Below are 12691 nucleotides of genomic sequence, written 5' to 3'. Positions count from 1 at the left end.
TTTGTTTCCTATCTTTTAACCAGTTACCCTCCCATGACAGCTCATTTTGCTTAAGAGCCTTCAAGATAATATTTTGTTAAATGAAAGAGTGATACACGATTAAAAAAAGGGCAGCTAGATGAACTAAGTATTTGGAGTTCAAGTGTATTTAAAAAATACACATTCATGCAATGCAAATCTGGTGGTAAAAATTCTCACTGTATGCAAACAAATATGTGACTAAGTTACAGGGATTACTTTGTAGTTATTGCTAAATATAGCAATTATTTTCTTCACACACCCATTAATGTACACATTCAATTCAAAAAGTTACATGAACTCTTTGATTTAAAAGAAATAATCTTTATTTGTAAATAGTACTAATAAAACATTGTTATGGATCTCCCCAATAAACACCAAGGTCAATCTGAAACTTTCCCTCTTCTTTCTTGATCATCCTAAAAGAAAAATAGAAAACAAAATAAAGACACCTCAAGTTTCCACCTAGCATAAGCTCACAAACACCAAGAAAGTCATGCTGCTACTATACGCATGCCCTGAACCCTTCTGGTTCAGCCAGTTGTACTCTGTGCCTCTAGAATACGGCTTTAGTTTAGTATGCAAACATTTTCATGGAATTGGGTATCTGATTCATTCCAACTCAGCTAATTGTCATATCTATTTAAATCAAGCCTAATTAGCCACAATAAATAATCACAGTTGGCTTTTAATTAAACTAGATTGAAAATAGGGGGAAAAACCTGAATCGTTTTCAAAATCTTCATAAAGTACATTCCAGTTCAAACTCCATTGCGATAATAAGACAAATAGTGATTTTTAAATGTAAACTACAGAGTTAATCTTAGAATGGACCTATATTTGTTTCCTGCCACTTGTTCTGCTAATAAGATGGTAAGCTTTTGCTTACTAGTTAGTTCCACTAATTAAAGAAATGACTTTTATACTTATTTTAATTTAAATGGGAATTTTTTTTTAAAAGGAGAGAGCTGGAAACCTAATACCTGTATAAAATTAATATTAATGCATATAGTAGAGCAGAGGGCTCTGTAATCTAGCTGAAAAAGGTGTATAGTGAGTTCAAATGATTGGAAGTGGAAAATGGGCGAATTCAGGCGAGAAATAAGGTGTAAATTTTTAACAGTGAGGGTAATTAATTATTGGAACAACACTGCTAGGGACTTGGTGGATTTTCCATCACCTGAAATCTTTAAATTAAGACTAGATATATTTCTAAAAGCTATGCTGTAGCTCAAACAGAAGTTATACTATACACATTTTAAACATATTGCATGATATACATGACACTCAGTTAACATCTAGGCATCTAAGATCAGATTCTACTCACACACACTACAACCTTCACACACTATATTTTTAAAAGAAATCTTATTTTCAGTACAGATTACAGAACATTAAAAGGACAAAGGGGAAAAGGCTTCACTGTCTCATTCATATATGAACACGTTGGGTTTATGAGGTTTTGCTGATGCTTACCAGCTTTAATGATCATGACAAATTTAAATGTTGATGTTTCATCATCACCCAGCTAACCATCCTTTCTTATAACTTTTATTATTTCTAAAAATAAATCCATAAAGATAAGAAGACACTTACCAAACTGAAAGATTTAATGGAGACAAACTTCAGTTTTTCTGTCCTGCCATATGCTCTGAATGATAGCTGATACAAGCAGTAAAAAAGGACACTACAACAAATAATGCATTACACCCCAACACCCTCCTATTTGTAGGACCTCATCTTCTGAGCATTCTGTGGACTTGGACTGGAATTCTTGTAACTTGGCTTATTATTGAGCTGTTCCACTTTTGCTTCCATTTGGACAATTCTTAAGATGATGTTCCAAGCAGGATGTAAATATGTTCCCTTTGGTGGCTGAAGTCAGCAGTCTCATATTATAATACTGTACATGACGATTGTTAGGCAACACTACCAACAATTTGTTATTTTGGTAGCCTATTCACATACCAGTCTAATCTAATTATAGTGATTATTGGGCCTGATACTTCCTTCATTCCTTTTGCATTCAAGGCTCTCACTAGTTTCAGTGGAAGTTTTGGGTGCATAAACAATGCAAGATAAAGCTCACTATTCTCTATACTTGACATATGTGGGTAGATTTGTCTTCTTGACTTCATCTATACCTAGAACCATGCAGGAAAACTTTCCTATTGCAGTGACTGGCATAACATTTGGAAAAAAATTCAGAGTCTGAAAAAAGTACTAGATATTGGATATTCAATATATTCTACACATTTTGGACATATTACGATAAATGTCTGCTCTTAAAGAACTATACTGATATTTTTGCCAGCCAAGGGAAAAGGACTTCACCATGCCTACAGTGAATATACCTCAATTCCACAAAGCTTTTCTTGGTGGCAACTGTACCTAAATATTGATTTTTGAATCCCATATGGAATACACATCAATTTGCATGTAAAAGTGGTATAGAATGGAATAGAAATAATTCAAAGTAGGAAGACTGTGGTTTTGGTTGGCTGGTTGGGGGGGGGGGGGTTGGTTTGGTTGGTTGGTTTTTTTACACAATTAGGGATTTAAAATAAAAATGCCTTTGAAAAGACAAAAGTTGATAACCTTTAAAATTCCTGATTGTTTGTAATTCTTTATAATACTGGGTAACAATTCAACTCTTATTAAACTGGTACACAAATGCATTTTATCTTCTGTAAAAATAATTTTGGTGGCTTGTATTTTGAAACAGTCTATATATTTTAACTATATTTTCATTTAGAAGGTAATGTTTGTGAAGGTGCTATACTTACAGCCCTGAAGGCTAAAGTCCTTTATCTAGCCAAAAAAAGAGGTATTTTCTTTGCATCAATAGTGTAGGATAAGTTTCCCCGTTTCCTAATGTGACTCAGCACTGACCTGACAGAATCATCATTGGGCAAGAGGGGAAGTCAGTGTCATGCCAAATACCAGTGGACTACCAATTAGCATAAACTTTGATTGTGACTATCTGTTCATTTCACTTACAGGCCTCCAAACTATCACATGACACCAACTTTCAGAGACTTCTGGAAATTAATCATCTTTTATATGGATTATTTTTGTACAATGATTTTTGCATAGATTCTTCTTTAAGAATTTCTTAAGGAGAACTTACCCAATAAGATCAAGGAGACAGGACTCATCGTCGTCATCATCCATGACAACTAAAGGAAAAAAGGAAAGAACTGCTATTTCATCAAAATCAGATAAAAGATCTCCTTCAACAATAAAACAAAATTTCAAAGCACATCCATTTTTTCAATAAACAATTTGTGGGAATTGTGTGATATTTACTCTGGGCCACATTCTTAGATGAACTTGAACAACAGCCACCAAAGTTAATACGAGTCCTGAAGCTAATGTGAGTCCTGCACTCTTATCTGAGTGCAGAATTTAGCCCTGTGTACCTATCTGTGTAAACACAATGCAGTATTTTAATCCTGTCATTCTGTGGCTATTTTAAAAAAGGAGGAAGACAACAGCCTGACCAAACTGACTAACTGAATCACTTTGTAGATGGAAAAATGTTAATTATAGACTCATATTTCTCTCACAGTAAAATACTTTTCAGGAAATTTTTGTTTACAGTGACAGGTAACCCATCAGGGAACAAATAAGTGTTGCAAAACCTGGAACATTGGGGACTACGAAGCATGGTGTTTTGTTATTCACAATACAATAAGGTGAAGTAAGCTGAGGGGAGTAGAAACCACAGCCCAGTGGGCTGGGAAGAACACTATTTGCCCAATCTAAGTGATAAGGCACTGAGCAGCTGGCTGAGAAGTATGCTGTTTTCTCAGAACCCTTTAACACACATTTGTGTCAGTGGCTGGCCCTGAAATTTATGCCCACTCTTAGTTTCTTCTAAGTGATACTCATAAGCATACTTGAGTGATCTCCTGGTAATAGAAGTAGTAACTGAAAATCCTAAAAAAATCTGCTACACACATCACTTGCATTAACTGGATTGTATTTAATTACTTGTACATTAGTTCCACCCTATCTCTACTTCCAAACCATCATGACCACCTTCTCCCCTACTCACTGCTGGTTCAGTTTGGTACAGATGTTCTTCTGCATTTATAAAGTTGATCACTTTCTCCTCTGTTTGCTCTGCTCTTTAGGCTTCTGAGATTGTAGGATTCTGGTTCTCCTACCACAATAACCATTATCATCTCATTTCACTGCTCTATCTCCTTTGCCCTTTTCCACTCTGTTGACACCCCTTAAGGTTCTATCCAGAGTGGATAAAAATCAACGATTTTTTTTAATAAATTTTTTTTTATTTAAATCGGATTTTTTTGATAAAATGCTTTTTGAGGAAAAAACCTATGTAAAGATACAGTATAGCTCAAAGATATCTCATCATGGAAAAGGGATTATAAATTATAATTCTATAGTATGAGACAATATATTCATGTAATGTTTAGGAAAAGTTTTGTAAATGAGTTCCAATAGTTCATGGATTAGGGACCCAATCTTATGGGGTTCCAGGGACTTCTGTATAGATTATTTAGGTTAATCTTTCTATCTATCCAATGGGACTCAATGCGCAGCCCAGAAGATACCGTCAGAGATGCTTAATTTTGCAGTTCTCAAACTGTGGATTTGTGTCTCCAGAGATAACATGCTTGTTAATAGCAAAAATATTTTTAAATTAATAATAAAGAGGTGAGAAATAACAGACCTCAACGCTATTGTCCCTCTGCAAATTTGTGTACACAGAGTCAACCCCTTACCTCTCTCTAAAAGTGCAAAGTTTCAAAAAGTTCAGTGAATAAGAAGATTGTTGGGGGCAGAATATATCTGGACAAGCAGAAGAAGCCTGGAGATAAATGTGTGAAGGGAGGGACAGGCAACAGAAACAAAAGTGAAACCATTTGAGCAGCATATTCCAGAAGTCTTGAGGCCTTTCTGAGTGTAGCCTTCATTGATTTGAGATCTATCATAGCATTCACTCACTGGAAGGGAAAACCTATAATGGCAGCAGGCCGTAAAAGAGACCCAGTTTGGGAATATTTTAATGAAGATCCTCTACCTGTGGGTAAGAAGGCATGCGTACAAAATGCAAACAGTGCAACAATGAAATGCAAGGCCTGGTTGCCCAAATGAAACAACATCATGAGAAGTGATCCTTCTCAGGAGGAAGCTGCATTGAAGATGATGAAAAGAACATGTTTGAACATGCAGGATCTTCAGGTTGGTAAACGTTTTTATTTCATACTTCTTTCTTAAAGGCTGCCTCTCTTCCTTCTGGACTATTTTTGAATTCTCATGTTTGAGCAAAAAATATAGTTGTTACTCTATGGTACTATTATTTTAGATGCAGTTGTGATAAAAAAAATAAATAGCTGAAATAGGCAGATCTTCCTTTTACAATTTCACCTTTAAAGTAGTACTGAGTGTCAGTGAATGCAATGAGTAATACTAAATGAGCAGTGTGATAATAATAATTAAATAACTGCATTGACTTATTTTGTTTAGGAGAATCCATCCTCAACATACAGGATTCTGAAGACTATCCACAGTCAAGATCACCATCATTTTCAATAGTTTCAGTTATCTACCAATGATAGTGTTTCAGTCACATCATTTATGTCACATAGCCACAGTATATCACCTGTAGCAAAAAGAAAAAAAAATCTCCATCATTCAGAAACAACCATAGTTAAGTTTGTGATAAGAACCAGAAGATTACAAAAACAGGTAATTGATGAAAAAATTGCTCAGTTTGTTTATGCAACAAACCCTCCTTTCCGTATGATTGAGAACCCACACTTCATTAACATGGTTCAGTCATTAACACCAGGATACAGTCCACCCAACAGAGCAGATGTTGCAGGCAAATTGCTGGATAAAGTGTATGAAAGAGAAATTGAGCAGTGTGCAAAAGGTCTAAAGGGTGAAATTGTTAACCTGAGTCTTAATGTGTGGAGCAATGTCCACAATGATCCTGTTGTATGTGCTTGTGTGACAACAGAAGAAGGGAATGTCTTCTTTACAGAAACATTAGACAATAAGGAAATGCACACACAGCAGAATACTTACAAAAAGCTGTAACAAACTGTGAAAAAAAAATTCAAATGTCTAGTATGCAGCCTGGTCACCGATAATGCTGCAAATGTATCCAACATGAGAAGAAATTTAGAAGACAGTCCCAAGTTAATAACATATGGTTGCAGTGCTCATTTGATGCACCTCCTAGCCAAAGACTTCAGTGTTACAGAAATAAAGGCTAATGTTGAAATTGCAAAATACTTCCGTAACAACCACTTTGCAGCAGCTGCTCTGAAAAAAGTGGGAGGAACCAAGCTAACTCTCCCACAAGACGTGTGATGGAACTCAGTAGTGTACATAAGAACGTAAGAACGGCCATACTGGGTCAGACCAAAGGTCCATCCAGCCCAGTATCTTGTCTACCGACAGTGGCCAATGACAGGTGCCCCTGAGGGAGTGAGCCTAACAGGTAATGATCTACTGAGCTCTCTCCTGCCATCCATCTCCACCCTCTGAAAAACTGTTTTGAGCACTATATCAAGAACCGGCCTAATCTGATGACAGTTTGTGAACAAAATCGTGAAAAAACAGATGGCACTGTCACAACCAAAGTTCTCAACCTTGGGCTTAAGAGAAATGCTGAACACATGCTGAGTACCCTGAAGCCTATTTCTGTAGCCTTGAAAAAAATGCAGGGAAATAGCTGTTTTCTTGCTGACGCTGTTGACATTTGGAAGGAACTGAGTGAGATCTTAAAAAGAGAAATATGCAATGACAGAGTTAAATTACAAGCCTTAAAAAAATGAATGGGACAAACACTATCGCCAGCTCATTTTCTTGCAAATATTCTCAATACTCGGTACCAGGGTCAAACCTTAACTGCTGAAGAAGAGGAGTTGGCTATGACATGGACATCCAGCAATCATCCCTCCATAATGCCAACTATAATAAACTTTTTTCAGAGTAACAGCCGTGTTAGTCTGTATTCGCAAAAAGAAAAGGAGTACTTGTGGCACCTTAGAGACTAACCAATTTATTTGAGCATGAGCTTTCGTGAGCTACAGCTCACTTCATCGGATGCATACTGTGGAAACTGCAGAAGACATCATATACACAGAGACCATGAAACAATACCTCCTCCCACCCCTCTCTCCTGCTGGTAATAGCTTATTTAAAGTGATCACTCAATAAATAATAAACTTCAGAGCTAAAGGTGAACCATTCAAGAAACATATGTTTGCCGATGATGTTTTAAAGAAAGTCCCACCAGTTCACTGGTGGAAGTCACTTACGCACTTGGATTCAGAGACTGTTGAAATGATAATCTCACTTTTAACAGCAGTAACTTCTTCTGCCGGTCTATAAAGAATATTTTCTTTCTTTGGACTAATTCATTCCAAATTGAGAAATCATTTTGGACCTGAAAAGCAGGAAAGCTTGTTTTTCTTTTCCAGATTATGAGGAAACAGGAAAATAAAAGTGAAGACAACTGAGTTAGCTGCAAAAGCCAATATTTTAAGTTTCTCATGTTGACCGGGCTGACGTAATCAATTTAATTTTTGTTTTTTTAAATATTTCATTTAACTATTTTAGTTAAAAACAATTTTAACAAAAACAAACCTGATTTTAAAAAACTTGAATGTTTAAACTAAATTCAAAAATTCATGTGCTTGTTTTGTTAAAATATTATGTTTGCTGTATTAAGGTTATAACAACCACAAAAATGCACTTTTATGTAGAAATCCATGATTAAATTGAGTCTTCCTGACTAGTGATTTAAATCATGATTTAAATCAAATTGATTTAAATCTATTCCACCCTGGTTCTACCCTTACACTGCCTCTCTTGCCCTCCTTTACTCGCTCTTCAGGTGACCTCATCTGCTCTCACCATCTAAGATACAAACTCTATGATGGCATTTTCCAAATCTATCTCCATAACCCTGACCTCCCATCCAACTATCCAGACTCACGTCTCCAAATGCCTTTATATCATCTCCTCAGGAGTGTCCTGCAACTACCTCAAATTTAACATGTCCAAAATGAAATTTCTTAGTGTAGTTGTCAGCAAGGTAAAAAACAGAGGAAATTGAGAGAGATTACTATCTCCCCATCACCTAGACTCGCAAACAAGGTGTTATCCAAAATGGGTCTGAGGTGGGATAAGCAGGATGCATGCAGCCCTTCTACAGTGCAGAGGCCCACTCAGTAAGGATTCCCTCTGCATTAGTTTGCAGAAGCAGGTGACAGAGGGCCCACCACTGTGTGGATCCTCCAGTACTCACTGCTGTTGGGTGCAGGAGGGGAGGGGGACAAGTTGAGCCTACCGATGGTTATTTCAACTACTGGACTAAAGTAGCATCCATGGAGTGACTCTACACTCTACGAAAGAGAATTCTTTCCCCTATGGACTAGCCCATCTACTCAATGCCAAATCCAGGTATTCAGTATGGGTGCTGGGCTGAGGATTTAAACCACAATGACTTACAACATAAACACTATTTTATTATGTCACTGCACTCTGTAAATATGTACTATTAAGAATAAATGTTTAGCCTAGCCCTTTCTTTAACTGTATTCCTAGTAGTGTTTATAGCATGTTGTTCTTTCTATTGTTCTAACAGCAGAATTGTGAGTCCACACATGGAGTATTGCTTTAGTAGTGGGATTTTCTAAGGGCTTGTCTATACATACCCTATTACAGTGGCACAGCTTTAGGCCACTATAATGCTTCACTGTAGACACTCACTGCACTGACAGGAGGGGTTCCCCCATCACTGTAGTTAATCCATCTGCCCTAGAGGCAGTAACTAGATTGACAGACGAATTCTTCCATCAACCTAGCCCTGTCTATACCAGGGTTTAGTTTGGCATAGTTTCGCACTCCTGAGACACGTCACCATGCTGATATAAGTTTTCGGTAGACCAGCCCTCACATGCACAAGTCTCACTGAAAATCAATAAAATTTGTGCTGCATTACATAGGTGCTTTTGAAAACCCCACCCCACCCCAGCTCAGCTTCAGTATTTACATGTGTATCAAACCAATAAAAACAAATAACTTGAATTTGACAATAAAAGCTCAATCACTTGTCAAAATCTGCAAATTATAATTAAAAAAAGAAAAGGTAGGACTGAATGAAAATGCATTATAAATAAAAATTTCAGTGGTAATTCATATTCTTCTTTACAATCTTTACACTTTATGAAGTCTTGACACTAAAGACTTTTTTGACTAATTCAAAATGAAAAATATCTACCAATATGTTTTTCTTCAGTCTGCAAGTCTCAAGTTCTATTAAAATCTACCCAACATACTGTTAACAATACAAACGCTCCCCGACTTACACAATCGTTCCATTCCGGAAAGCCTTGCATAACTCGAATTTTGCGTAAGTCGGAAACGTTTACCCGACCATTACGCGCAAAAAAAAAAAAAAACCCTACCCCTCCTATTTCCAGCTTACGGAACTAGATACATACACTTTACATTTTAGCAAGCAACAAAGATCAAGGGCAGCCATGATAAGCAAGGTCCCAAACAAAAGCACACTTACAACATGCCAGAATAATGAATTGTGCTGTGAGCTACAGTCTCACATTGCCAGTGGACTAGACTTTTAAGAGCCCAAGTACAGAGTTCTTCACCTAGAAGGGAACTGAGCCACCCAGGGATTTGTCTATGTGAAACCTACCCCTTAAAACAGTGGTTCTCAAACTTTTGTACTGGTGATCCCTTTCACATAGCAAGCCTCTGAGTGCGACCCCCCTTATAAATTAAAAACACTTTTAAATATATTTAATACCATTATAAATGCTGGAGACAAAGCGGGGTTTGGGGTGAAGGCTGACAGCTTGTGACCCCCCATGTAATAACCTCACGACATCCTGAGGGGTCCCGACCCCCGACCCTGCCTTAAAACATAGGATCCTAAGCATGTACCCTGTAAATGACTAAAACTTTTTTTTAAATGAAAAAACTCAACCACACTTAAAATGGCTCAGAAATATGAGCACAGACATTACCCCTCAGGCTAGTCAAGATATGAGTAGCAGAGGCATATTACGTGGCATACTACAATATTTATGCTCATACACTTCCTAACTGTGAAATGGCTTTTGTGCAGAAACAGCCATAAGTCTTCAGTAAGTTACCTCTTCTGTTAGTAGGAAAGCACAGATTGTTTGAATATAGGCTTTGATAAGGAGGAGGATAGTTGTAAACATTGCCTCTGCAGTGTATCTGCATGCTCATTCAGGGGTCTGTTACACCAATTTCTAGGTTTCAGACAGAATTAGGCCCATAATCTCTAAACATCACATAAACAGAAAAAAGAGCATCACAAAATACAAATAACCTGGACGACAATCCACACATAACAGGTCTTTACAGATTAAATGTGTCAGTGCAAGATACCTGATTTAGGACCAACCTTATTCTTTTTTCTATATGTCTAATGAAATTCCCATTAATGCCATCAGAAATTCTGTGCATGTATGGAAAGGAGAATAGATTCCATGGTTTCCTTCTAACCTATCAGTGATTTGGTTCAATAGACATATGCAAAAAATCACTATCAGTAGTCTTTACACAATCAATGCAACAGTACTTCACACTAGCCAAAAATACACAGATCATATTGCTGGACATCTCATATCCAAAAATGGCTATCATCTACTGAGGGCATCATCCATATATATTAGAAGGGCCATATGCTCTCGGGACTTGATACAGTTCAAATAATAGAAACTGTAGCAACTTCCTACTATTATAGCCTCAAGTGACTGCCACAACTTCCTACTTAATATGATGCCATGCTGAACTGCAAGAGAAAAAATGATACTGCACATAGTCTGCAAAAGATCTGCAAATAGCATATAGAGGATGTGGTCTGTGGAAAAGTGGTTCAAGTTCAGAACTAAGTATGAAACTTAGAGGCTAATTAGATATTTAGATTTCAGAGTAGCAGCCGTGTTAGTCTGTACTCGCAAAAAGGAGTACTTTTTCATGAAAGCTTATGGTCAAATAAATTTGTTAGTCTCTAAGGTGCCACAAGTACTCCTTTTCTTTTTAGATATTTAGGCTAAATTCTGCTCGGTTCACTGGTGTAAAGCTGAAGTAATTCTATTTACCTCAATTAAATTATTCCAGATGTACATCAGTGTAACTGATAGCAGAATTTTATTCATAGATACCTAGATACTATTGTGATTGATGCTCTATAAATACCATAGGGGAACTAAATTAAAGATACTGAGCCAAATTCAATGTGATGCAAGCAAGTGTAAGTCCTTAAGCTTACCTGTTTAGAAAAAGGAGTAAATTCAAGAGGTAGGGTGGCCAGGTGTCCGATTTTCGACCGGAACGCCTGGTCGAAAAGGGATCCTGGTGGCTCAGGTCAGCACCACTGACAGGGACATTAAAAGTCCGGTCGGCAACATAACGGGGCTAGCTGCAGCTCCCGAAAGCAGTGGCATGTCCCTTCTCCAGCTCCTACCTGTAGGAGCATCAAGGGGGCTCTGCACACTGCCCCCACCCCAAGCCCCAGCTCTGCAGCTCCTATTGGCCGGGAACCGCAGCCAATGGGAGCTGTGGCGATGTCACCCGCGAACGTGCCAGCACACAGAGCTGCTTGGCCGGGCCTCTGTCTAGGAGATGGAGGGGGGACATGCTGCTGCTTCAGGAGCTGCTTGAGGTAAGCGCCACCTGAAGCCTGAAACCCTGGTCCCCTCCTGCACCCCAATCCCCTGTCCCAGCCCTGTTCCCCCTCCCCACTCTGAACCCCCCAATCCCAGGAACACCCTCCTGCACCCCAAACCTCTCATTCCCAGCCCTACAACAGAGCCCTCACCCCTCCTCCGGCACTTCAAACCCCTGCCCCAGCCTGGAGCCCCCTCCTACACCCTGAACCCCTCATTTCTGGCCCCACCCCAGAACCCACACCCCTAGTCTGGAGCCCCCTCCCATACTCCAAACCCCTCGGCTCCACCCCCCAAGCCCGGAACCCCCTTCTGCAGACCAAACTCTTCATCCCTGGCCCCACCCCACAGCCCACACCCCCAGCTGGAATCCTCACCCCCTCCTGCACCCCAACCCCCTGAGCCAGCCTGGTGAAAATGAGCAAGAGAGGGTGGGGAGAGCGAGCGACAGAGGAAGGGGAGGATGAGGTGAGCACGGGGTGGGGCCTCAGAGAAGAAGCAGGGCAAGGGTGTACGGTTTTGTGCAAGTAGAAAGTTGGCAACCCTAACAGGTGATGTGTAATATGTAAATTAAACTCCTTACATATATTTATTTCCATTTACCAATGTGTGCGCATACAGACGTCTAAGTTGGTATAATGTACACACCAAAGAGCTACAAAAGGTTGTAGAAAAGTTATAACTTTCAATAGGGTTTACTACTTAAACATTCAACCCCTTCTACTTGCACACTCCTCCCTTTTAGCCCTTCAACACACACAGACAGAATTTAGCCCATTATCTCTAAGTTTCACATAACCAAAAGAAAAAGAATGAGGGCCCAATTAAAAGCAAGCTTCCAACATACCAGTGATTGAGCTGTGAGTTGTTACCTCCTACAGACTCACTGCCAGTGGAGTGTAAGTCGAGGATATAAATGGTAAGAGTATGTGAAAATAAATAAATCTACGGGAGTTTAAGTG

At 38.7% G+C, this 12691-nt stretch overlaps 1 protein-coding gene across 7 annotated transcripts in view; it reads right to left on the bottom strand.

Annotated features, from left to right (window-relative positions):
• BICRAL (BICRA like chromatin remodeling complex associated protein) overlaps nt 1–12691 on the bottom strand; it is a 79426-nt gene that overhangs the window by 32269 nt on the left and 34466 nt on the right. For 5 of the 7 annotated variants that reach the window (XM_073339020.1, XM_073339022.1, XM_073339025.1 and 2 more), the window contains one exon: nt 3149–3197. In XM_073339020.1, the coding sequence (XP_073195121.1) occupies nt 3149–3192 (44 nt within the window). In that variant the 5' untranslated portion in view covers nt 3193–3197. Of the gene's footprint in view, nt 1–3148; nt 3198–4078; nt 4763–7326; nt 11308–12691 lie in introns of those variants that run through there. The other 2 variants (XM_073339021.1, XM_073339027.1) reach the window with 2 other exon arrangements.

This window comes from Lepidochelys kempii, chromosome 3, assembly GCF_965140265.1.
Source record: "Lepidochelys kempii isolate rLepKem1 chromosome 3, rLepKem1.hap2, whole genome shotgun sequence".
Classification (NCBI taxonomy): domain Eukaryota; kingdom Metazoa; phylum Chordata; order Testudines; family Cheloniidae; genus Lepidochelys; species Lepidochelys kempii.
The sequence above is the reverse complement of the archived record's forward strand: the minus strand, read 5'-3'. Positions and strand labels throughout refer to the sequence as shown.